The 27,844-nt window shown below is 39.9% G+C and overlaps 1 protein-coding gene across 1 annotated transcript; it reads right to left on the reverse strand.

Moving 5' to 3' along the window:
- Positions 1-21,202: 21,202 nt before the first annotated feature.
- LOC110688554 (cytochrome P450 98A2-like) lies at positions 21,203-23,669 on the reverse strand. The gene is made up of 2 exons (XM_021865322.1): positions 23,460-23,669; positions 21,203-21,826 (listed from the first exon to the last, which is right to left on the reverse strand). The coding sequence occupies exons 1-2, from the start codon at positions 23,667-23,669 to the stop codon at positions 21,203-21,205; spliced, it is 834 nt and encodes a 277-aa protein (XP_021721014.1).
- Positions 23,670-27,844: the final 4,175 nt, after the last annotated feature.

The following is a 27,844-nucleotide window of genomic DNA, read 5'->3' on the forward strand; positions in this document are numbered from 1 at the left end:
TATTATTTGCACATATTATATTCATGTTATTAAATTTTAAAACTATGTGCAGGTGAACTGGATGCCTTTCGGCCCGAACCCTAGTGTTAGGGTACCCAGGACCCTGTACACGGGACTCATTCAGTATCGTGAGATCATCGAGGCGTACATGCCCCAGCGTTGTCTTCGCCAGCTTGGATTTGTCCAAGTTGTCCCTCCTCCCCCGGCATGCCCGATGAAGGCGGTCCGACCTGCATCGTCGAGGGACTACGTCGTGCAATGGCCGGATATCATGACCGGGACGTGGGACCAGTTTCCGATGGTGGCCCGCTTATGGACTGCGGAGTTGCAGCGGCCGCCCTCTGGGGTTCCTCCCATGTGTGACCATTACTACATGGAATGGTTCAACCGGTATTCGCACCCGAGGTTGATCGCAAATCTCGACCACAGCGATGATGATTATGTGCCACCGCCTACTGCCATGGAAGCGGTATGTCTCATATTATATTTATCGTTGTCTTTTAATTAAGTTTTATATGTTGTTATTGTATTTCATCTTTTGTTTTTTGTTGTATGCAGTGGATGGGAAAGATAATGCAGGACGTACATAAACTCTCTCTTGAGAAGGACAGCATGAGTGCAACAGGGAGAGCTGTTGTTGATAGTCTGGAACAGACCCTTGCGCAGTGGGAGTCGTCGTCGAGGAGGGATTACTGATGTTTTTGTAATTTTATTTATAGAGCACTTTAAATATTATCGTTTTAATTTATTAAATTGGACATTATGTTGTAAGTTTGTAACATTTTAGATTGTTCTTTTAGCTTCCAACTTAAACATATTATCATTGCTGTTTTTAAATTTTGATATAACCGTTCGTGGATCCGCGCAACTTACCCATGCAACATATAGAATGCAGTAAGCAATACAATATAAAAGATTAATGTTCTCATTAAAAGAGCAACGTACAAATAAGATTACATAAGAAGAATGTAAACATGAAAAACTAAAATGCAGCTAGGGTGTTCCATTCGTGGATCCGGTCATGATATAGCGCATCCCAACCCTCTACGCTCGCTGTGCGAATGTTGTACCACCGAGGTATTATCGGTGGCACTGGAAAATCGGATGACATGTCTAGTCGGATGAAATGTCTGTATGACGACCCAAGAAACGCAATAGCTAGCTCTCTGACCGGTGTGGTGACAGTCTCACGCGACCGCCAAGGGAGAACCGTGGTACAAGGATAATAAGCTTGACTATGCACTCCCAGGCCGAAATGCATGACTGCGCATTTGTAAATGTTTGCAACGACAAACAGATCTAGGGGCGCGTCAAAATAATGATTTTGGCCGCAAGGTCCACCTCCCCACCGGATACGTCGCAGAGCGCCATCCAAGTCATCCTTGTACACATGACGATAAACATTTCGGTTAGAGGAAATTTCGCTGTACATCAACTCACGCACCAAACCGTAGTTCTCTTCGCCCATTTGAAAAACATCAGCCACGACCCGGAATCCGCAGTTACCATCTCCGACTACATCATTCCACCCTTCCAAGTACGGTATGATGATCGCAGGTATCCTTTCCTTGTACGGAAACTGATCAACATCGTTTTTTTCCTATTCACCATATAAAAATAGACAGTTAAGAAGGCAGGAGTAACACTTTAAAACTATGTGCAATGTAAACAACCAAAACGTACCAGTTCTCAGGGGCATATTCACAGACGATGAAGATTGACTACGACTAGATGAGGATGTCCGACCACGAGCACGACCACGACCAAGACCACGGATATACTCAAACGCACTCCTGTTCCGCCGTTGTCGACCTCGAGGACGGTCAACTCCTTCTGGTTCCTCATAATCTAAGGTAGACGTGTGGAACATGTCATGAAGTACATGAGTAGCGTCACGAATAATAGAAGGATGGCTGGAGGACACTCGGTCGTACATCGAACGAAACTGCTCCAACTTCTCCTGTTCACGGTCGGCCGTTTGAGTGTCTGAATGCTCACCAATAACAAGCGTCCTCCAGAATGAATGGACCTGATCAACATGTAACGACGCCCTTTCTTCTGTAATAACGCGGTGAATGGTGCATGCGCAAGGTAATCCATGGGTTACTGAAATAGCACACCCACACCGAGCATACACTTCGTCAGCCAAGTCCCTCATCCTGTTCAGCTCAGTGAGAATCAACCCCAAGCAGTAGTGCGACACACGACCATGGAGAATCTTAAATATAAAATGGCTATACATCGTACCATGTCATCGTCTGGAGTCCTCTAGAGAGTTCCTGATGCCGTTCTTCTGAGTTTCAATTGACTTGTTAAGTCTATCGAACAGGGTATCCAAAGCAGCGGTCGATGAATCAATCCAGTCCTTGGTAGCTCTATGAGCGCTCTCAACTCTACATGTTGTAGTGTTCCCGAAATGAAGTACCTGGTTTGTCCAATATTTGACAAACTTTTCCCTGTGAGGGACCCATTGCTGCATCACATAGTCCACCAGTGCCGGACACCACTGGTACGAATCCCTGAAGTTAGCCAATGCTCGCTCATACGCTTCCTCTGTGGTAGCCTGTAGGATCTTCCGCCACTTACCATTCACCAATCTCTCTGCCATTTCCAAATTCTTGTTGAAAAGGTTGTAGGCTTTCACTTTCACGCAGTTGTTGATGTGCCATGTGCACAATAAGTGGTTCGATTCTGGAAACAGCTCTGCTATGGGGGCAAAGAGACCTCCCTCACAGTCGCTGACGATGGCTGCTGGATGAACATTAGGCCCGATGTAGTTTCTCAGCTTCTCCAACACCCAATAATAACTTGGAGCCGTCTCATCCTTGATGATTGCATGACCAATCAGAAAGTTCTGGTTCGTTGGAGTCATACCCATGATCTCAACCAGTGGGAACTTGTACTTTTTTGTCTTGTACGTTGAGTCGATCAAAATCACAAATGGCCAAGACTTGATCATATCAGCACAATCAGGATGCACAAGGAAAAGATGAGTCACCTCCGCTGTATCTTCATCAGAATCAAACCAGAACAGGTAACCACGTGATTGTGCCTGGTGTAGCAGCTGCTGTATAGGGTTCCTTCCCTCTGACCGTTGAAACCTGAGTTGCTGTCTGACGTTGTAGATGTGTCTTCGATTTGGATGGTCTTCTGGAAATTTCTCTAACACAGATGCTAATATTTTAGCAGGCTTGACTTGAGCATCACTCATTTCTTTCACAACTAGTTTCGCAGCAGGACTTAAGCCGCTCAGCTGTCGATGACCCTCTTCATATACTATCATCTCATGATTGTGATACCCCCATTTAGAGTAACCAATCACTTCCCAACCGTCACGACTCCGTAGTTGTCGAACCTTTACTCTGAACTCACACCCACAACCTTTCCGCTTTGTATCAAACCGAGTGGCTGTACGAAAATCTCTTTCTTCTCTTTTCCGATAACGGTCACATCTCAAAATGCGATCCATTCTACCATCCCGTTGAGATTTATGAGTTACTACTACCAAGCAAAATCCAGCTGCAATTGCAACCTGTTTTGCCCAATCAACCGCCTGTTGAGCTTCTTCGAATGGACCATCATGTCCAAATATCCCACTGTAATCATTTCCGTCTCCACCATAATCCTGCATCAATTATATATTATAATAAATACGTTTTACAGATAATACATTTAATTTCTATATTTGCACAGAATTAGCACATAATTAAAAACATAATTATGTATAATATTATTCATACACATACACATACAAATTTTAAACACAATCATTTATAAAATTTACATAAACAATTAAATATTTTGATATACATTAACACAAATCTACTCACAACATAAATAAAAACATTAAATTATTAAACTTAATTTAAAAAAAAAAACCGTTTTCAATTTTCAATTTGAAATAAATTAAAAAATATATATATATAAAACCATTTCCAATTTTTTTTTAATACAATTTCGAATTGTCAAACTTAATTTTACAAAAAACCATTCTCAATTTTCAAACTTAATTTTTTAAAAAACCCATTTCGAATATTCATACTTAATTTTAAAAAAAAAACCATTTCAAATTTTCAAAATTAATTTTAAAAAAACCCATTTCGAATTTTCAAATATAAAACAATTTCGAATTTTTCTAAAAATTCATTTTCGATTTTTCAAATTTAAAAAATAAAAAAAATAAAAAAAAAACAACAATAAAAAAAAAGAAAAAAAGAGAAAAAAAAAAAAAAAAAAAAAAGGTGGCTGGCGTCTGCCAAGGCTGCCACAACCACAGCACTGGCGCCTGGCTAGGACGCCGCAGCCAGTGGACTGGCACCTGGCCAGGACGCCAGTCTGGTGGTGGTGGCTTCCAAGCTGGACGCCAGTGTGGTGGTTTAGGCGTCTGGCTTGGACGTCCATCCTACGGTTTTGGCGTCCAAACTAGGCGCCGGCGCCACTGCACGGCCACCTATTTCAGACGCCGGCACGTAAAACGTGAATTTTAACCGTGAATTACCTCGTTTTCCGTCGACGACGATGTACCTCCGGCGTCCCCCGCATCTCCGGCCTGCCCTCCGGTCTCCCCCGACGACCCAGTACGGCTCCACATTTTTTATTTTTAGAAATTTGTTCAATTTTGGCAAAAGGGCATAAATGTCAAACTATGTCATATTTGTGGGCTTTATATAGTAATTTGCGGGCGATGTTTAGCGATTCACATATTTTTGTCATAAAGATAATATAAAAGATTTGGAATCAAATTATTATAGTTGTATCAAATATTCACTAAAAAACTTAAAAAGGGAAGGAGAGCTTTGGAGGGACAAAACAGTACTAGGATAGTAGGATGTGACATGTGTCACTTCCAATGTCTGTTATAGTACTCCCTCCGGTTAATTTTTATTTGCAACTTTGGAGTGTTTTGCGGTTCACGAGGCAAAACTTAGGGCAAATATTAGAGGAAGTATAATGGTGATTAATATATTATAGGAGTATGTAATTAAGGTGGAAAGAGAATGTTTAAAGAAACCAACCACCCATTGCCACCACCAAGACCAGCCAACACCACCGCCGGCTTCACCACCACCACTACCACCCCCACGAAACCACCACCGCAACCAACCCCATGAAACCACCACCACCACCACCACCACCCTGGTTATGAAAGGCACATGAGTCCGAACCCTAACCCAGAAATCGTCACCATCACCACCTTCAATAAAACCCAAAACCCACGCCCTAGACCCACCTCTAACCCAGACCACCCAAAAATCCGACAGCTCCACCCACCCACTCACCCCACCGTAACCAACTCACCACACTAACCCTAACCCAAAAAAAATCGAACAAAATCCAAAAAAAACCCATAAATTCGAAGATAAATCACCCAAAAAAATCGAAAAAAAATACAAAATTGTAGATTTACAATAATCAACAATAAAAATTAACAATAAAACGAAAAATTAACAATAGAAATACAATACAAAAACATACAATAAGCTTACAAAACGGAAAATTAACAATAAAAACACGAAACAAATCAAACTGTAGATCCCATTTTGCAGCGGCGAACGGTGTCTTCGTTGTCGAGCTTTGAAGCTGTACACCCCATTTTTATGGGTTAGTTTTACAGGAAAATTTGAGAGGAAAGAGAGTGGGTTAATGGCGGCTTTCGAGTGATTTCATGGTGGTGGTTGTTTTGGAGAGAGAAAGAACAGTTTAAAAAGGAAGAAGAAGAATGGAGTGTAGTAGAGTAGAGACTAGCTTACTGTAATAGGAGAGAGAATGGTGGTGTGAGGGGCGGTGGTCGTGACTCGTGAGGAAGGAGGGATGAAGAGGCTGAAGGTGAAAGAGATGAACAGGGTGAAGGAGATGAAGAGAGGTTGAAGAAAGAGATGAATGGGTGGTGGGTAGAGTAGGAGATGATTAAATGGGGTGGATAGAATTAGATTAATGATTATAGATTAGATTAAAAAGGTTATTGTGATTAAAATAAGATAAGGGTAAAATTAAGAAAATCTAAATTTTTAAGTAAGGGTAAATTTGTAATTTTCAGGGTTTTTTTTAACTAAAAATAGAAAGAAAATAAAAAGTTGCACATAATGATTAGCGGACTAAAATGGCAAAAGTTGCAAATAAAAATTAACGGAGAGAGTATTTAGTTATTGATTATAAATATTTGTAACAGCTATTTTTGTGACTTTGTAACTCCCTTGTTAATCGGATCATTCAAGCCCGGTCCTGAGGGTAGCGGAGAGTGCGCCTGCCTAGGCCCAAGGATCAGAGGGGCCCACGAAAATATTAACCGTACTTAGTTAACGGATTTCAAATCAAAACGGTAATCTGCTTCTTAATGGGAAAGTCTTTCACCCTTCCTACTCCGTAATTACACTGCATTAATTCTACAGCATTAAAATTCCATTGAAAATCTGATATTTATGCATAATATGAGATATTTCAGTATTTATACTACTGTATAATTTTTCAATAAATTAATGCACATAAGTATTTTATTAAAAAAAAAAAAGTATTATATTATATTAAAAGTGTTGTGAATGTTACAGTCAAGCACCTCATAAATAGATTAACAACTTGAGTTCTTAACAAAAACTTCGATCACTAATTGAGCTGCATGTGTGCGAGATGAAAAACAATTTAATCCAGCAAGGAGTTTCTATTTTGAGCATTAATTTGTTACACAATATACCTACTACTTATTTATATAACCACTAAAACCTACATTAATCGGAAAATAAAACAGAATATTTACCTTCAATCCATATATACATTTATTATATAAAAATAAAAAATAAAATCACATTCTCTCTTCACATTTTTACCACGGATATTAAAATTGAAGCTCAAGAATCACAAGATAATGAACAACAGAGAAAACCTCTTTTGGAAAATGAATTAGAGGCAACAAAACAACCAAAAACCCAAACCCAAACCCAAACCCAAAAGGCCATTAGAAAAAGTTTGAAAAGCACATCCCACTTATCTAGCCTCCTACCCTCAGGCTCAGTTCTCATATTGGAAATGTTATCTCCAATTTCAACAAATCAAGGCCGTTGTGAAACGTTCCAAGCCCAATTTACAACATTATGCCTCATAGTTTTTGTTGGTTTATCATGTATTATAATGTGTTTCACTGGTAGTGTTAGGGATGAACGTGGCAAAATTCGATATGGTATTGCAACTTTTAAAGGCATTTGGATAGTTGATGGTTATGTAACTCTTAGGCCTTGTTTAGTTCACCTGATTTAAGCTGATCTGATCTGAACTTATTTTTTCTGATCTGATCTGATCTAAACTTATATTTTCTGATCTGATCTGATCTGAACTTATATTTTCTGATCTGAACTTATATTTTCTGATCTGATCTGATCTGAACTTATTTTTTCTGATTTGAACTTATTTTTTCTGATTTGAACTTATTTTAATTATTTTAATATTCTACTTTTAATGTTAATCAATATTAATGTTTAGTTATTATTGTTATGATTATTATTACTATTATTATTATTATTATTATTATTATTATTATTATTATTATATATATATATTTTTTTTTTATAGACCTACAAATTTTTTAAAGAAACCTATAACTATTAAAATTACTAGATAGTATAAGTAATAGAATTGGAATATTTGATAATTTTATTATTTACAATATCCCACTTTATAAATGAATTTTTTTTATAAGAAAGTATTAAAATGGGGATCCTAAAAAAACTAAATTACAGATTAAATTTATCATAGCTTTTTTCTATATAGAAAAAAGAGATTTGACTTGTTTTCAAATACCTTAATTCTTAAATAATAATATGAATTTATGATGTATCGGATTTGATTTTATCGTTTGTTTGAACTAGCAACATTTTCTATGTTATTTTGTACTAATTTTAATTAAAGTAATGCGTAGCTATTATTATTGAAAACCTTATACGTATACTCCCTTCGATTTTAAATACCTTCTCCATTTCTACATGTGGGGAGTTTTAGGAAAAATTGGTATACGTAATAATATATGGAGCTTGTGGCATATCAAGGGCGTTCTGGAAAAAAACATGGAATGTTTTGGCTGCCTGTTCCTTTGATAGACTTTTCACGTTTATCAACATTGGATTTGAAGGTAGTGCTCATGATATTACTGTATGGAACCATTGCTTAACCGTACCAGAATTTCGATTTCCCCATCCACCTCCAGGTATAATTTAAAATAGTGTATGTTTTTACTCCATACATGACACTATACTAATATGCTGTATAACTTTATTTTGTAACAGGAAAATATTATCTAGTAGATTTTGGATATCCGAATACCTTGGATATGTGAGTCCAATAAAAGATAAAAATATTAGAACACATATGCCCGAATTTCGAAATGGTCCACCACCTCAAGGCATACTTGAACTTTTTAATTATCTTCACTCTTCACTTCAAACAACGATCGAGAGATGTTTTGGACAATTAAAATCTCGATGGAAAATATTGACAATGATGCCAAATATGGACACTAAACATCAATTGGCAATTATGGTTGCTACATTCACACTTCACAATTTTATTCGATTACATGAGTTGGATATACCCATTGATAGTGGTATAGAAATCGAACCAAGATCAAATTATGATTTGTTTAACGAGAATCGTAAAGCTGTAATGAATGAAGTACAACTTAATATAGCGAAGGAAATTTTGAATTTCTTGTAATGAAAATTATATTTGTAAACGTTTATAATTTGGAGCTTATAATAAATTTTAATTATTATCGTTTATTGTTTGTGCTATTTATTAATAAAAATAATAATAAGGAAATTTTGACTTTTGGTACCACAAAAACACCCCTGTTTCACTTTTGCTACCTCTTAAAAACTTTATTTTATTTTGCTACCACCTAAAATCACATAATTTAAATTTCACTACCACTTAACGGAATCCGTTGGGATTCTGTTAAGTTTATTCAAAAAAATAAATAAATAAATAAAATAAAATGTTTAAAAAAAAAAAAAAAAAACCCAGCCACCGTACCCTCAATTGCCCCCCCTCCCCCCTCCCCCCTGCCGACGGCCGGCGCTTGGGCGAACGCTGGCGACCCCACCCCAAACCCTTTCCCCCACCAACGGACGACGATGATGATGATTGTATGATTGTAGGGGGGTCGATTCGAACAAGGGGAAAATCGAAAAATTTTGACCTCTAATTCGACAAGTTGTGTCGAAATTGATTGAGGGCTTTGTTTTCTTTAGATTTCAATTGCAAAATCATGTAAATAATTGTTATTTTCGTTTTGAAATCAATGAGTTTGATTTAAAAATTTTAAAAACCCTAACTTTTTCCCCAATTTGATTTTGAATGAAAATCATCATATTAATTCAATAAGATTAAAAATTGATACCAAAATCTTGTTTTGGGATTAAAATCGAACATCAAACTGCTAGAAAATCCTAATTTTGATTCGAAATTGTTCGAATTTTTGGACTCTGTTTTCTAGTTCGTCGTGGCACCGTGGCAAGGCGTTTGTTCCTAGTTGCGCGGCATTCAAGTGGGCGGTGTGTCACGCGCTGACTAATTCCCCTAGTCTTTTGCACGCGGCCTACTAGAGTCACCACCCGTTAGACTACTAGTCAAGGCTCCCAATTACTTAGCAAAGCTAAATATTGATGTTGTTAGTTAAGTGTGGTTTGCTTGGAAAGCACAAGTGAGAATATATGAGAAGACTTCAAGAAAGCTTTTTATAAATGCTTGAGAGAATACAAGTGTTTTCGTAGTTTAAGAATGGGTGGGAGGTTTCCTATTTATAGGCACCATCCCCTTTCTAGAGTGTTCTAATCTAGATGCTTCCTAACCTCCTCAAATGGAAGGTCCTAGAGAGCTCTATACACTTTCTGATTACATAGACTTATGTACAATGTTCTAGAACTATCTACAAAGTTCTAGCATCTTAAGTATGTACAAGTTGTCCCTAGAGGCTTCTAGGGACCTCCGGGTGCTTCACGAACCTCTTCGTGCATTCTGGAACGTTCTGGGCCTCCTCTTCAAATTCTGGCTGCACCATCATCTTCACTGGGCCCAAAAATGGTGGACCATCAAGTTTGGGCTCATTTGGAGTCTATTAAGCCCGGCCCATGGCCCATTATTGTGTTACTGTCATGGGCGTGTTCACTAGAGTAAATGGCAGGGTGCTAAATAAAGCTCTATAGGGGGAAGGGTGTTCTGGCCTTGCTAGCCATGCACCCCGGGCATTCCCCCTGGCCACGATTATAACTTGCTGCCTAGTGGCTCTAGTGAGGGGTGGGAATGTGTGAGTCGTGACATGCTCCCCCACCCAAGTCTTGACGTCCCCGTCAAGGCCGCCCTTCGAACTTAGCTATCTTGTCTTGGAATTGCCATAGGTCTCCTTCTTTTTCCCACGTTGCCTCACTATCCGGGAGACCCTTCCAACGAACAAGATACTCGTTGTAGCTTGGAACACCTCTCTTTCTTATGACCCTCTTGGCCTCAATTGTCTCGATGTCCCTCTCGAAGGATGCCACCACAGCCGTTGGCGCCCTTTGTGACTCGCCCCTTGTTGGATCTTCATGGTCAGCTTGATAGGGCTTGAGCATGCTCACGTGGAACACCGGATGAATCTTCAACCTTGGGGGTAACTCAAGCTTGTATGATGTTTTCCCAACCTTCCTTAGTACGGGGAATGGTCCCTCATACTTTCGCACAAGACCCTTGTGCACTTGTCGGAAGACCTTGAATTGTTGGGGTAGCAACTTCACCATCACCAAATCTCCTACTTGGAACTCCATTGGGCGCCTATGCTTGTCAGCCCACTTCTTCATCTTCTTGGCCGCCTTGTCCAAGTAAGCTTTGGATATATCGAGTTGTTCGTGCCACCCTCGTGCAAGCTTGTAAGCAGCTGGGCTGCTCCCTGTGTATCCCGAGGCGATCCCTTGTGGAGTCAAGGGTTGCTGTCCCATGACTACTTCGAAGGCACTTTTGCCTGTAGCCTCGGATCTTTGTAGGTTGAAGGAGAATTGGGCAACATCCATGTACTTAGCCCAATCTCGCTGGTTGGCGCTCACATAGTGCCTGAGATATAGCTCCAGCAAAGCATTCACCCTTTCGGTTTGCCCGTCCGTCTGGGGGTGAAAGCTTGTTGAGAAGTGGAGTCCGGACCCAAGCAACTTGAACAATTCTGTCCAAAATTTTGCTGTGAACCTTGGGTCTCGATCACTGATGATGTTCCGAGGCAAGCCCCAATATTTTACCACGTTCTTGAAGAATAGATGGGCTGCTTGCTCGGCTGTGCAATCCCTTGGTGCCGGTATGAACGTGCCATATTTGGAAAAGCGATCGACAACCACCATGATCGAGCCATACCCATCTGACTTGGGTAGGGCTGAAATGAAATCCATTGATACGCTCTCCCATGGCCCTTCAGGTATAGGGAGTGGCTCAAGTAACCCAGCCGGCACGCGTTGTTCGACCTTGTCTTGTTGGCACACAAGACAAGTCTTTACATAGGCCTCCACATCTTGCTCCATGTATGGCCAATAGTAATTCACCTTCAAGAGTGCTAACGTGCGTAAAACGCCAGGATGACCAGCCCACTTAGAGTCATGACACTCTTTCATGATATCTCGCCTAAGATTATCCCACTTAGGCACGAATAGTCGCCGCCCAGCAGTATAGAGGATCCCATCCTCTATCCAAAACCTTCGGGTTTTGCGTTCCTTGACTAGGTTCAGGAGCCCCTTAGCCATAGGATCTTGAGTAAGTCCATCCTTGATTCTATCCAAGATGGTGCTTGTGGCGCGGCTAATAGCTGCAAGGATGGCCTTGCGGCTTAGAGCATCGGCGACGAAGTTTACTTTGCCTGGCTTATACACCATAGTATAGTCAAATTCGGCCAGGAAGTCTTGCCAACGAGCTTGCTTGGGGCTTAATTTCTTCTGATTTTGGAAGTAGCTTGTCGCAACGTTGTCGGTGTAGATGGTGAACCGACTCCCGAGCAAGTAGTGCCTCCATATCCGCAAGCAATGAATTATGGCCGTCATCTCCTTGTCATGGACAGGATATCTCCTCTCCGTATCGTTTAGCTTGCGAGATTCGTAAGCGATGGGATGCCCCTCTTGCATAAGGACCCCACCTATGGCATAATCGGAGGCATCCGTATGCAGCTCGAATGGCTTTGAATAATCAGGCAAGGCTAGGACGGGTTCTTCCGTGACTGCCCTCTTCAACCCATCGAATGCCCTTTGACACTTCTCGTCCCAACACCACTGTGCCTTCTTCTTGAGTAAATCGGTCAAAGGTGCTGCCTTGGCCGAGTAGCTTCGAATGAACCGCCGATAGTAGTTGGCAAGGCCAAGGAAGGACCGCAGCTCGGACACATTCCTTGGCTCACCCCATTCTTGGATGGAGCGCACCTTGTCATGCTCCATCATAATCTTGCCAGCCTTGATATGGTGCCCTAAAAAAGACACCTCATCTTGGGCAAACGAGCATTTCTCCTTTTTGACGTATAGCTCGTTCTCCCGTAGAACCTTGAACACTTGCGCCAGATGCTGCTCATGTTCCTGCAAAGTGTTACTGTACACCACAATGTCGTCTAAATAGACGACCACAAACTTATCCAAGAAAGGCTGGAAGATCTTGTTCATCAAAGTGCAAAAGGTTTCCGGGGCGTTGGTAAGGCCGAAGGGCATTACCAAGAACTCAAAGGACCCATAGCGAGTTACGCATGCCGTTTTTTTGCTCATCCCCTTCGGCGATGCGTACTTGCCAGTACCCCGACCTCAGATCAAGTTTAGAAAAGTACCTGGCGTTCCCCAATCGATCGAACAAATCTGCCACAAGGGGAATGGGGTATTTGTTCTTCACGGTGATCTTGTTCAACGCCCGGTAGTCTATACACATGCGCAGGCTTCCATCATGTTTGCGTTGGAACAAAACAGGTGCCCCGTATGGTGCCTTAGACGGTTGAATAAAACCAGCATCGAGCAATTCCTTCAACTGCTTCCGTAGCTCCTCAAGCTCTGGTGGGGCCATCCTGTAAGGTGCCATGGCTGGAGGCCTTGCCCCAGGCTCCAGCTTGATCTCATGATCTACTTCCCTTCTAGGGGGAAGCTTTTTGGGTAGCTCGGGCGGCATGACATCTTCAAACTCCTTGAGAACCCTGATAATTTCCATGGGGATCTCTTGTTGCACCTCGGGTTTCTCCTCAACCATTGTTGCCAAAAAGGTTGTCTGCTTCCTCTTGATGCCCCTGTCGAGTTGTATTGCGGACAACATCTTGGCTTCGGCTTCCTCCCGAGCAACGGGGATTGACCATGTTCCTTGTCCTTTCTTGATGGTCAGCGAGCCATCCTCTTCGAATGTGAAAGGCCTTACTGAGTCCATAAACTCCAATCCTAGCACCAAGTTGAAATCATCCATGTCGACGACTGTGAAATCTACTGCCCCCTCCCATTCACTCAACTGAAGTGGGACCCCACGAGCTACACCGTGGATGGGTGCTGGAATAGTGTTCACCGTTTTCAAAGAACCCTTCTTCTTGGTGAACTTAAGGCCCAACCTTGTGGCTTCTTTGAGCGTCACAAAGTTGTGGGTAGCACCAGTGTCGACTAATGCTTTTGAGGCCTTTCCCCCAACTATGGCTTCAACAAACATAAGATATGGCTTTTTGTCCCGGGGTAGCGTACATACCTTGGCCAGGTCCTTGTCCTCCTTGGGCTCCTCCACCGTGGCCTTCACACTGTTGCACAGGCGCAACGTCCCCATGTGTGTTTCGTCCCCTGACGATTCCCCAGGTGATGTAGCCATGATAGCATTGAGCTTCCTCTTTTGTGGGCACTCCCTAGCCCAGTGATCACCCCCGCATAGGAAGCAATCTAAGCGCTTTGACTTTCGGTCTGAGTGGAACTTCTCCTTGTCCTTCCTCTCAGACGACTTGCTACCGTTGTGGCTTCGTTCGGTGGGCTTGGCTCCCCCACCTTTCCCCTTATTGCCGCTGCTCTTGTTGCCTCTCTCCTTCCTTGGTTCTTGCTTGAACTCATACAAGGACTCGGCAGCGGCGATGGCATCAGCGAGAGTTTGGACGTTTCGGCGCTTCAACTCTTGCTCAGCCCATCGTTGTAGACCATCCATAAAGTAGAGAAGTTGAGTCTTCTCCGGCATCTCGGTCACCTCTAGCATGAGTGAAGTGAACTGTTTGATATACTCCTTGACTGACCCCGTATGCTTCAACCCACGCAGCTTCTTTATGGCTACCTCTTCCGAGTTTTCTGGATAGAATTGCTTCTTGAGGTCGCTCTTGAACTCGTCCCAGGTGTTGAGTTGGACAACACCCTTCTTGATGTCGGTCTCACGCCTTCTCCACCAAAGGATGGCATCGTCCCCCAAGTACATGGTAGCGGTGTCGATTTTTGATGCATCGTCGTCCAAATGCATCGCGCCAAAGTACTTCTCGATGCTCCACAGGAAGTTCTCAAGTTCCTTAGCATCGCGCCTTCCGTTGTACTTTGGCGGTTCGGGGACCTTCAACCTAGGTCCTTCCCGAACAGCGGCCCTCCCGGCCATTGCCGACTTGCACGACACCACGTCGGCGAGTAAGGACTCGATCTTATCTTCCATCGAGCCGATCCTATTTTCCATTGAGTCAATGGTGGACATGAGGAGATCCTTCAGTTGGGCCATCTCTGCCCTAATATCTCCAGCAACTTGACTGACCAAAGATTGAGTTTCCACCTTCGCCTCCTCAGTCCCTGACTCAAGACCCTTGACCCTAGCCTCAACATCATCGTACTGTTCGTTGAGGTCATTAATGCTATCTCGGTGTTCCGAGATGGCCTGGACCATACTAACCATCTTCTCCTCAAGCAAGGTGGTACGGCTAGCTTTCTTACTGGTGTTTCCCTCTTCCACCACGGATGCATGGGCATCGTCCTTTTGTGCCATACTCCTGACTTCCGCACTTATCTTCTAACAACAACTAGCACACGAACGCAACAGACCGCCCCTACGATCGACGTTGCTCTGATACCACGTGTCACGCGCTGACTAATTCCCCTAGTCTTTTGCACGCGGCCTACTAGAGTCACCACCCGTTAGACTACTAGTCAAGGCTCCCAATTACTTAGCAAAGCTAAATATTGATGTTGTTAGTTAAGTGTGGTTTGCTTGGAAAGCACAAGTGAGAATATATGAGAAGACTTCAAGAAAGCTTTTTATAAATGCTTGAGAGAATACAAGTGTTTTCGTAGTTTAAGAATGGGTGGGAGGTTTCCTATTTATAGGCACCATCCCCTTTCTAGAGTGTTCTAATCTAGATGCTTCCTAACCTCCTCAAATGGAAGGTCCTAGAGAGCTCTATACACTTTCTGATTACATAGACTTATGTACAATGTTCTAGAACTATCTACAAAGTTCTAGCATCTTAAGTATGTACAAGTTGTCCCTAGAGGCTTCTAGGGACCTCCGGGTGCTTCACGAACCTCTTCGTGCATTCTGGAACGTTCTGGGCCTCCTCTTCAAATTCTGGCTGCACCATCATCTTCACTGGGCCCAAAAATGGTGGACCATCAAGTTTGGGCTCATTTGGAGTCTATTAAGCCCGGCCCATGGCCCATTATTGTGTTACTGTCATGGGCGTGTTCACTAGAGTAAATGGCAGGGTGCTAAATAAAGCTCTATAGGGGGAAGGGTGTTCTGGCCTTGCTAGCCATGCACCCCGGGCATTCCCCCTGGCCACGATTATAACTTGCTGCCTAGTGGCTCTAGTGAGGGGTGGGAATGTGTGAGTCGTGACAGGTGGCTAAGCGTTTTCAAGCGTCGACGTTGGTGGCTGAAAGTATGTTCCTGGCTGCTACGTTGGCTGCTGTTGCGTCTGTTCATGGCTGATGCTGCTGCGTTGGCTGGGGAAAGGGGAGTGGGAGGGGTGGGGATCCGCCAAGGGAGATGGCTGGGCTGGTGTGGTTGGAAGTCGGGCCAGGTGGTTGTGGGGTGGAGGGGGAGTGGCAGGGGATCGGGAGGGGATTGGTGGCTGGGGAAGGAGGAGAGAGAGGGGCAGGGTTGAAGTGGGGCCCACAAACGGCAATAGTAACAGATTTCGTCAACTGGTAGCAAATTTTAACATATGTGGTTTTAGGTGGTAGCAAAATAAAATAAAATTTTTAAGAGGTAGCAAAAGTGAAACAGAAGTGTTTTAGTGGTACCAAAAGTGAAAATTTCCTAATAATAATAATAATAATAATAATAATCCTCTCGTTAAAAATCCTCTCGTTAGGGCGTTTAGGGCTGGGTGTAGGGCTGGGTTTAGGGCGGTTTTCCGGCGCCTTTTCCGTCATTTAGGGTCAGGTCAGGGAGGGTTTCCGGCGGCAGTCAGGTCAGGATATTTTCCGGCGGTTTCCACGCTTCAATTGGTGCAGTTTTTGGCCGTAATTCTTTTGGTTTTCTTTCGTTTCTCTGCGGCTTTCATCAGGCAACTTCAGGCCGAATTTCGTTCGATTTTCTACTCGTTTTCTTGGCTGTTTCTTGGCATTTTCCAGGCAGGTTCGACGGCCTTTTCAGGTGCCTTTTCCGGCTGTTTGCAGTCTCGTGCGTGGTTCAGGTTCTGGGAGGTTTCTTATTCGATCTTTCGGCGTTATTTCAGGGCATGCAGGCTTTGTTTTTGGGTTGTTCACAGGCTGTTTCCTGCTCGGGTTTGGGTGCAATTTGGTGGTCCGTTTGGGTGCTTTTGGTGCAGTTTGTGGTGTTGTTCGTGGTGCAGTTTCGGAGCTATTTCGTGTGCCTTTTCGGAGCAGTTAGGGTCTGCTTTCGGAGCATTTCGTGGTGCAGTTTCGTGTGAAGTTTTGGTGTGTTCATAAGGTGCAGTTTTTGGCGCTTCTTGGGTGTGGTTTTAGTGTGTAGTTGGTGTGCTATTTTGGTGTAGTTTTTGGTGCGTTGTTTTGTGTTCTTCTCGTGGGTGTTGTGGTGGGTGTTATGCCTCCTGTGGTTCAATTTCATTGTCCGTTTGTGGGTTTAAATGGGTGTCTGGATGGTGGGGGTAATGGTCTCTCTAAATCTTATTTGCTCACTCATCTTCGTGATCGTCATTGTTGTGGGGATGCGCGAGATATGACTAGACACTCTCTTTCTTCTGATTTGGCTATTTTCTTAGAGGGGGAGTCAACTTTCCGGCGTATGGACATTTGGCTTTGTGGGGAGTGTTTCAAGACTCATACTTTTCATTCGAAGTGTCGACATGGTCGTGGTCCGGATGATTTTGTGGACCCTCCTGATTTGGGGGACGACGTTGTTCGGTTCGTTCTTTATGGTTTTCCTAAACCACTCAGTCTTTCTTCGGAGGTATCCGATCTTGTTCCAAGTGCACCTCGTCAGTCTCCTTTGGCGTTCGATGTTCCTCTCCTGGAGTGTTTGCTATCAAAGCGGTTCCGTTCGGTGAAATCTATTCCTCCTAAGTGTCGCTTGGGTTTTTCTCGGGTTCTCAAAGGAGCGCTTGATAAGGTGATTTGCAAGCCTGATGACGTCTCTTGTCGGGTTCAACTGCTTGTGTTACCTCTTTGTGTTCTTAAAACCTTTACCCCGAGGAGTAGTCGTGAGTGTTCTTCGGGTGTCCGGCGACAGCGGCAGGAAGAGAGTATCTCCGCTGCTATTCGTTCTTGGTGTGAGCCTGGTGGTTCTATGCTTCTTGTGCGGGATACGTTGGCAGATGTGTCTCCTCCTTTGTTGGAAGCTGATGATGAGCATGATTTGTCTGATCGAAATATTATGCAGTGTAAGAGAAAGATTTGTGACGGACATTACACTGCTGCAATTAGGGTTCTTTCGTCTTCTGGTCTTGCCCCTTACAATGATGCTACTCTTGTTGATTTACAAGCTAATCACCCTTCTTTTCCGGCTCCTATCTTACCGGATATCCCCGTTGATCAGCCCCTCATTACTTCATCTGCTGTTGTTTTGGATCAGATTAAGGGTTTTCCGCGTGGTACGTCATGCGGAAGAGACGGCTTGCGTGCTCAACACCTTCTTGATTGCTTGAGTGGTGCTGCGGTTGCTATTTCAGATGAGTTGGTGGGCTCTATTACGCAGGTGGTTAATCTCTTTATCGCAGGAAAATGTCCGGCTGAGTTGGGGGAGTATATTTCTAGTGCTCCTCTCACGCCCCTTGTTAAGCCCGGTGGTGGTATTCGTCCTATATGGGTACTGTTTGGCGGCGTCTGGTTTCAAAGGTTGGGGATGCTTTACTTGGTCCGCGTATGGGGAACTATTTAGGAGGTCTTCAGCTCGGTGTTGGGGTGTCGGCAGGTGGCGAGGCTACTCTTCATGTTGTTAATCGTTTGGTTGAGGCTCGGGGTGGTGATGTTGGCCTCTCTATGTTGCTAGTGGATTTCCGGAATGCCTTTAATTTGGTTGATCGTACGGCTTTACTGCGTGAGGTTCGTCTCCGTTGTCCAGCTCTTTCGCGTTGGGTTGAGTTTTGTTACTCTACTCCAGCCAGGCTCTATTATGGGGAGCATACCTTTATGTCATGTCAAGGTGTGCAGTAGGGTGATCCTCTTAGCCCTTTGCTTTTTGCTTTGGTGCTCCATCCGTTGGTTTGTCGAATTAGGGATTCTTTCGACTTATGTTTGCAGGCTTGGTATTTGGATGATGGCACTATTATTGGTGACACCTTGGTGGTAGGGAAGGTTTTGGAGTTGATTTTGGTGGAGGGACCTCGTCTCGGCCTCCATGTTAACGTTGAGAAAACGGAAGTTTTCTGGCCCACAGAGGACCCTCGTAGCCGTCTGGCCGGTGTCTTTCCTCCAGATATGGTGTTAAGCTGCTTGGGGTTCCTGTCAGTGCGGATGCCTCTTTCTGTGGTGAGCTTGTTTCGCAGCAAGTGTCAAAGACCATTGTGCTCATGGATGCTGTTGCTAAGCTTGAGGATCCCCAATGTGAGTTGTTACTACTTCGTGCGTGTACTGGAGTTTCAAAACTCTACTTTTCTATGCGCACTTGTCCTCCTCGTCTTTTTGAAGCGGCCCAAATTTCTTTTGATGTAGCCCTTCGAGGTTCTGTGGAACGTATTGTAACTGCTTCGGGGCCAGGTTTTGATGATTGGCAATGGCGGCTTGCCACATTACCTTTTTCTTATAGGGGATTAGGTGTCTATTCAGCGGGTGATGTTCGACACTATGCTTTCCTTGCGTCGCGTTTGCAGTCTTCTGGTCTTCAGGCTTCGCTTCTTCGTAATTCTGGTATTTTTGGTCCGGGTCCGGCCTTCGATGACGCTCTAAGTCTTTTTAATAGGACTGTGGAGACTGACCTTTTGCGTAACCCTAGTGAGATCGCTGCCCCCAAACTCATGAAGAAATTGGCAGATATATATTTCACGAAGGTCACTGCTTCTGCAGAATCCGCTTTCTCCTTATCTCCGCGTCAGGTTGCCTTATGGAAGTCCCAGCAGGGGGATCACACTTCTGCCTGGTTGCGTGCGGTCCCGATATCAGGTCTGGGTCAGACTATGAATGGTAAGACTTACCGTTGTGTTCTTTGCTACCGGTTGGGTGTTCCCTTGTTCTCCGATCGGCACCTTGTTCTGCTTGCTCAAGGGTTTTTGATGGGGATATTTATGGGGATCATGCAGTGTCTTGTGCTGGGATGGTGGGTATTAAACATCGGCACAACGTTGTTCGTGATACCCTTGTTGATATTTGTTTCCGCTCTGGGATTTCTGCAAGGAAGGAGGTCAACGTTGGGTTGACTGGAGGGAACGACGGGGCTCTTCGGCCAGCAGATGTGTTGCTTTACTCCTGGGATAGAGGCCTAGATGTATGTGTTGACTTGACGGGGTCTTCTCCATTGACTCAATCTGGGTTGTCTGACTTCGTTCCTGGTCGTGTTGTGTCGGCTGCGGCTCAGCGGAAGCGAGACAAGTATGGGGCGCGTTGCAGGGCTATTGGCTATGGTTTTCTTCCTTTCTCCTTTTCTTCATTGGGGGAATTAGAGAAGGATGTTGTTGCGTTGTTGAAGCGGGTTCAGGCTTTCGCTAGGACTTAGGATATTGGTGCTCGTGCCGCTGCTCACATCTTCAGCAGGATCAGATTCGCCATAGCTAGAGGAGTGGGGGCCCAGATTGTGTCTCGGCTACCCACTAATTTCTTGTAAAATGTTTGACTTTGTAAGTTTTTGTTAATTTTATAATAATAATAATAATAATAATAATTTTTATAGTAATAATAATAATCATAATAATAATAATAATTTGTATTTGATCTGAACTTTTCTGATCTGATCTGAACTTATTTTTTCTGATCTGATCTGATCTGAATTTATTTTTTCTGAACAAGTTCATAACTTTTAGTAGAGCTTAACGTTAATTAAGCATCAACTCAATTTTTCGATCTCTTTGATTTATATGTTGATGTAAAATAGGAAACAAGCAAATGATACCCTATTGCGAGGTTTAGAGTACCTTAAGGCTTTGCAAAAGAACCAGTAATCTATTAACAAAAATGTAAGAATTTCTTCAGTATTTATGATTACCAAAATATGTATGAACAAGTTCATAACTTTTAGTAGAGCTTAACGTTAATTAAGCATCAACTCAATTTTTTTAGAAAAAAAAACAAAAAAAATTAGTTCAAACAAATAAATTCCAAAGAAAAAATAACGATGGGTAATCAAGAAGAATAATCGATAGCATTAATTATAGTAATTAACTCAAGCATGAAGTTACAATTGGAGATTAAGAAATACGCTTAATCTTCCAATTTAGTGGAGAACTACTTATTTTGGGTATTTGAAATCACTTTATTTCTGGTAAAAAGATGTAATGAGCTAAACTATTTCAAAACACATATGGCCTTTATTAACGGGCTCAGGCCGAGAAGCCCACAACTTTCGATTGGGTTATAAACAGCATAAGCCCAACGGCATATTGCATTAAATGGACTTCCAAGTTTCAACCAATTATGAGATTTTTATTGCAACTGAACTCTTAAATTACAGCACCATTGACAACTGATTAATGCACTCAAAAATCAACGTTTAAGAAATATCTAATTCACATTCCTGTAAATAATTCATAATTGGCTAAGAAATTGAGCTTATAATCTTTATTGCCAATTGTTACGACTTGTATTATACGTAGCATAACTTACATTAAGGAAAGGAAAACGCTTAGGTTTAATTAAGACAATAATAAGCACACCTTAATCATAGGTATACGACCTCAATATTAATACATATGAAGAGGAAGTCGAGGCTCAGCACAAGCAACGAGAGGAAGTTTCTTAGGGTTTGAGAGACCGAAAATCTCATCCATGTCCAAATCTTCGGGTTTTATGCTGTCCGGTAATTTCCATGTAAATCCATGAAGAATATTAGCCACACTTGATTCAATGATTTTAAGGCCAAGACTATACCCTGGACACATCCTTCGGCCTGACCCAAAAGGCAATAACTCGAAATCGTGACCTTTAACTTCTATGTTCTTTCCAATAAACCTTTCGGGACAAAACTCCTCTGGACTTTCATACACTTTAGGGTCTCTATGTATAGTGAAAGTATTCACGAGTACTACAGAGCCTACGGGAATATCATAGCCGTCAATTTGAACTTGTTCCCTTGACATTCGTGGTACGAGCATAGGTGCAACCGGGTGCAATCTCATTGTTTCTTTTACTATATTGCGAATGTAGGGTAAGTTTGGTATGTCTTTCTCTTCAACCCATCTCTCTCTTCCAACTACGCGATCAAGCTCTTCTGTTGCTTTGGCCAATACTTCTGGCCTTCTTACAAGTTCTGAAATTGCCCACTCTATTGTTACCGTTGAGCTCTCTGTACCTCCAGCAATTAAATCCTGAAATCATATATGTGTTTAACTTAGATAATTGCATGTCAATTTTACCATAATAACTAAATTTTTAAAAACTCCACTTTTGTAATATATATATATATATATATATATATATATATAAGTATTTTCTTATATAATTTTTTTTAAAGCTTCGATCATACAAGTTTACGGAACATAAATATACTAGTTTTTGGGTGGGTGGACTCACTGAAGACACTTCGTGAATCTAATAAGATCTCACCCACATGACTATATTTTCCTTAACTATATATATCATCAAAATCTTAATAGTGCAGGAATCAAAATGTTGCAAGTGAAAAACAAACGAAATTAAATTATCAAAGAGAACAACTACCAATTGGTGGTTCGTACACCCAGGTGTACCATGCGCATGGCACACCTGGATTAAAGCGGAAAGAACATAGTATATAATTATAAATAACATCATGAAATTATACGAGAATATATCATTGAAATATAAAGAATACAATATTTTATGAGATCCGGTGTTTATAAAAGGTAAAAGATAAATAATAAATCAGTTCCATAAATCAAGGAATACAAATAACAAATCAATCCCTTAACTCAAGGAAAGAATCGTTTTGATTTTGTTTTTTTTTACTCATGTAGAGACTTTGTATTTGTACACAACGTTCTTTTCGCGTTTTTGTAACTCTTGTATTTTGACCGGGCGTACCATGCTCATGATACACCCAAATGTATGATGAAATTTTCAAACAACTACATATAGTAACCAAATCATACTAATCTAATAACCATCCACATATCTTTTTTGGGGAAAAAAAAAGAATTAACCGACCATCCACATGTCAATCACTATGCTATAATCTTTCTTATCTCAAGGGATTAGCTAAGAAATTGAGTGGTCTATGTATAAGAGATGGACAACACAAGCAATTCATTCAATAAACTTTTTTTTTTTTTTTTTTTTTTTTTTTTTTTTGTAAACAAAGAATAAGCTATGATTAGACAACTAAAATAGTTGATTTCCCATCGTTACTTTTTCTTTGGAATTTATTTGTTTGAACTAAATTTTTTTGTTTTTTTTTTTTTTTCTAAAAAAATTGAGTTGATGCTTAATTAACGTTAAGCTCTACTAAAAGCTATGAACTTGTTCATACATATTTTGGTAATCATTAATACTGAAGAAATTCTGACATTTTTGTTAATAGATTACTGCTTCCTTAGCAAAGCCTTAAGGTACTCTAAACCTCGCAATAGGGTATCATTTGTTTGTTTTCTTTTTTACATCAACATGTAAATCAAAGAGAACGAAAAACTCTATTTTAAAGTTTTAACTATACATGTATTTGTTATATACGAAGTATAAAAGAAGCATAGAAAAATATCGGAAAAAGTATACATAAGCCATTCTTACTTACTTTTTGTGAATATGAGACATAATGATAAATAAACCCAAAAACATCAAAAAAAAGAAATAAAAACGAAAAAGAAAAGAAGTAATTACTTAATATTTAGCGCTTAGAAAGAGGAGAGACAATGGTATGACGTTTGCTAGGGAAACAAAGAAACAACAAAGCACAAATAATTCCAACTGCAATAGGGAACATAACAAGTTTCTCTTTGGTTTCGTGAGATGGCAATGGAAACAAACATTTGACAACATTTTGATCCAACAAAGCAACGGCCATGAACACCAATATCCCCATGAATGCATGAAGAAAATCCAGAACCGAATTCGAAACTTCGCTGCTTGTTCAGGGCTAAGAGTTACAGAACCATCAACTATCCATATGCCTTTAAGTGTTGCAATACCATATCGAACTTTGCCACGTTCATCCCTTACACTGTCAGTGAAACACATTATAATACATGATAAACCAACAAACACTATGAGGCATAATGTTGTAAATTGGGCTTGGAACGTTTCACAACAGCCTTGATTTGTTAAAATAGGAGAAAACATTTCAAATATGAGAACTGAGCCTGAGGGGAGGAGGCTAGATAAGTGGGATGTGCTTTTCAAAGTTTTTCTAATGGCCTTTTGGCTTTGGGGTTTTTGGTTGTTTTGTTGCCTCTAATTCATTTTCCAAAAGAGGTTGATTATCTTGAGCTTCAATTTTAATATCCATGGTAAAAATGTAAAGAGAGAATGTGTTTACTTTTTATTTTTATTTTATAAATGTATATAAGGATTAAAAGAGAATTTAATTGGAGACAGGAAAATTGGTACAAATTTATCAAGGTAAATATTCTGTTTTATTTTCCAATTAATGTAGGTTTTAGTGGTTATATATATAAATAAGTAGTAGGTATATTATGTAACAAATTAATGCTCAAAATAGAAACTCCTTGCTGGATTAAATTGTTTTTCATCTCGCACACCTACATGTAGCTCAATTAGTGAACCAAGTTTTTGTTAAGAACTCAAGTTGTTAATCTATTTATGAGGTGCTTGACTGTAACATTCACAACGCTTTTAATATAATAAAATACTTTTTTTTTTTTTTTAAATAAAATACTTATGTGCATTAATTTATTGAAAAATTATACAGTAGTATATAAATACTGAAATAGCTCATATCATGCATAAATCACTTTTTTTTTTCTTATTAAAAAAAAAAACCAAACTTAGCTTAGTCTAGTGAAAAGGAGAGAACCTTCTAATCATGAGGTTGGAGGTTCAATCCCCACTAGTGACAACTTGGGGGGTGGAATTTTCTTATCTTCCCCCCACTCTCCCAAATTGTCTAACCCGTTAACTCGGGCCGGGTTGACCCGTGAGGGGTTCCGGTCTGATAGGGCCCGTCATCTTACCTACCAAAAAAAAAAAAAAAAAAACTCTCCTTTTTTACTATACTCTGTATCATCCCAATACATATGTGTAAATGCACGGGAGTATTCACTTCCCCTGAATTTCACTTATTTTATTTTTTTAATGATGAACTTGTCTTATCTAAACTTATTAGCAAATATATTATCTTATACTATTAAGTTATCAACCTGTATCTTATAGAATTGTCGTCACCTTAATTTTTACTTATTTTATCTAATCTGAACTTATAATTTTAACCCTTACATTGTCTTATATGAACTGATCTAAATTTAATTATTAGTCCTGATATTATCTTATCATGACTTATTAGACTTGAAATGAATACAATAAGGTGAGGTCTAACCCTTTAGTATTTTATCTCATCTTCAACCCTTTAAATTATCTTATTTTAACTTATCGTAAACTTATTTTACTTAAATATAGTATGCGAAAATAAAATGAGTAGAACATAGCTTAGCTAGCTAACACGTACTTTTTTATATGTTCATCAAAGGCTTCATTCAAAGTTCAAAACCATCAATTTTCGCCCCTGGTTTTAAGTCTTATAACACAATATGACAATATAGAAACCAGATTATACAACGAGGCCACAATGACAGTTTAGAAGTTGAAGGATATAAAATATATACTCCGTAATAGAGAGTTCTTTCATCAGTATTCCATTGACCAAGCAAATACCAATTGACCAATCAGAACAATTAGACACTAATTAACATTTAATAAAAGATATCTAGTAAATAGTTAACAGCCTATCACTCTTCTTGTTGATACTCTCAAAGCTTACATTAGTTTCGCAAAAATGGATTGTCCTCCTTAAAATAGTACGTAGTATTAATGAAAGTGAGTCCAAGTCAACACTACCAAATATATTTTTTAAATATTACGAAGTAGTATTAATGGATTTACCCACTGAGTAGATGTAGTAGTAATGTTCGTGAGTTACATCTTCACATTAATACATATAATAAGATGTGGAGTATTATGTATCTTTTACACTTAGATATAACTTGGAAAAAGGAACTATACTGAGTTAGGATCCTTTCATCTCAAGGATAATCAATGGCCTCAACCCATTATTCTTTATGCCATGGACATCATATCAATGCGTATTGCGTAATCACAATAAGATGAATGTAGTGACGATTTACATTACAACATCAAAATTATTATTCGATTCACAAAATTCTACCAAACTACACTCTTTCCAGGGCCATCTAGTGACCTAAATGTCATATATACATTCATGTTGAACTAGTTATATTGTACAAATGATTAGTAGGGTTATGTTGTATTGTTTGACATTAAATATTGTTACATATTTCTATATCATGTCTTTCCGTACAAGTCTATCCTTTATGTGATTCTGTATACATTCAGAACATTATTTATTCATTGATTGGTATATTCTTACTAAGGATCCTAAGATTATATTGTACATTTAACAATTGACATCATGATATTAACAACATTGTACTTGTATAACATATCTTGCACAAAGTTGAAAAAGTGCATGAGCCATGCCCCTAGCATATAATTAAGTCATCCATTGAAATCTTCACAATAATAATCTTCAATTTTTTTGTTGATAACAATTCTAGGCTACTATTATATACGAAGTAGTACGGAGTAACTTGTAATTAGTATAAATTAAACTATTAGTTACAACTACAATATAACAAACATTAATCTAATTAGGTTGATGAAGTAACACTAATGATAGTTGCACAATTTATTTTTGATTCACATTGTTCTATGTACTCTTTTGACTGTGAATATCTCATCTTGTAAATAAGTGCAAAAATTAAAAAGTTAATATTTTGAGAATATACATGAAACTAACAAGATGCATGTCATGATAGATATTTATAAAGTTTAACCTTTAAAAGAGAAACGGTGCAATAATTAGAAATTGTAGTATCTAATTATTTTACACGTCAATGTAAATGCCGTTACTTGATTGGCAAATATGATGAGAGTAAGATTCTAACCTTCTAGAAAGCTGACAATGTATTATATATGTATGTTTGTTTGTCGAAGAATTAGGCATGCCCACATTTGAATAAACCCCATTAAATGGGCAAAAAGTCAGAGAATTAAGGGATATGTTAGTTGGTACATAAATTCCTATTACTCATGACATGTACGTGATAATGTACCCGTTCTTTAATCATATAATTCTTCGTTAATTATTTCATAAATTAACTGTATTTGGCCGGTTTGCTAATCAATGCATCTGAATTAAGTCTAACAAATTCTTTAATTACTATGTTAATAGTACTATTTGGAGAAAATATATAGATAGCTAGAAGTATATTTATGTCTAGGTGATGATATTGTGGATTATGAATGAAATAATTCTGTGAATTAGAGCACCTAATTGATTTGAAGGTTGTAAATATGACTAAGATTATAGGTGTTGACTAATGATTATGACATTTTGGAAGAAAATAAGATTCAATCTAGTTTTGTAGCATAGGTTAATTAAGTGAGTTTGGTGAAATTCTATAATTAAGATGAACTTTAAGGCTAGGTATGCTTAATTTGTTACTAATGGTGGACGAAAAAAAGGGTCACTTACTTGAAGAATCGGGGATTGACTAATAGAAACTAATTAAGAGATAAGTATGACTAAATTTTTCGATTGATAGAGACGAAGAATCTATAAGATTGAATCACCAACCTTAGCTTCCTGATATAATCAAGATTTGAAATGTCTAAAAATCAAGATAGAATCTCGACCTCTAGTATTTTCTATTCTAATCATAATAAATAATAAAATACAAATATAAATATAAATACTTTGAAAATGATAATTTTTTCCCGATAATTAATTAAGTAAATTTATAAAGAAAAATTAAAGTCCAAATGAGCATGTATTAGGAATAGGTGGAAACCAGAAACAACCAAAATTTAAAATTGTGATGTTAATTAAATCATTTTCCTTTTTACCTTATAAAATCATAGAGAATAATATGCTGCGAGTATTCAATATCAAAACTTCATTTCCAAAGTGCATTAAGTCTAATTCGTGAACACTAAACAACACAATATTTTATAAATTAAAAATATTTGTATAATCCCACCTTGGATATGCCTAAATATATACTCGTGTAAAAAAGAACAGAGAAAGTAACTGAATAATCAATTGAACTCCTATTGTGTGGTTAATAATTGATGATATACAATAGTAGTACTCTAAGTAA

The sequence above is a fragment of the Chenopodium quinoa genome, unplaced genomic scaffold, assembly GCF_001683475.1.
Source record: "Chenopodium quinoa cultivar QQ74 unplaced genomic scaffold, ASM168347v1, whole genome shotgun sequence".
NCBI lineage: Eukaryota > Viridiplantae > Streptophyta > Magnoliopsida > Caryophyllales > Amaranthaceae > Chenopodium > Chenopodium quinoa.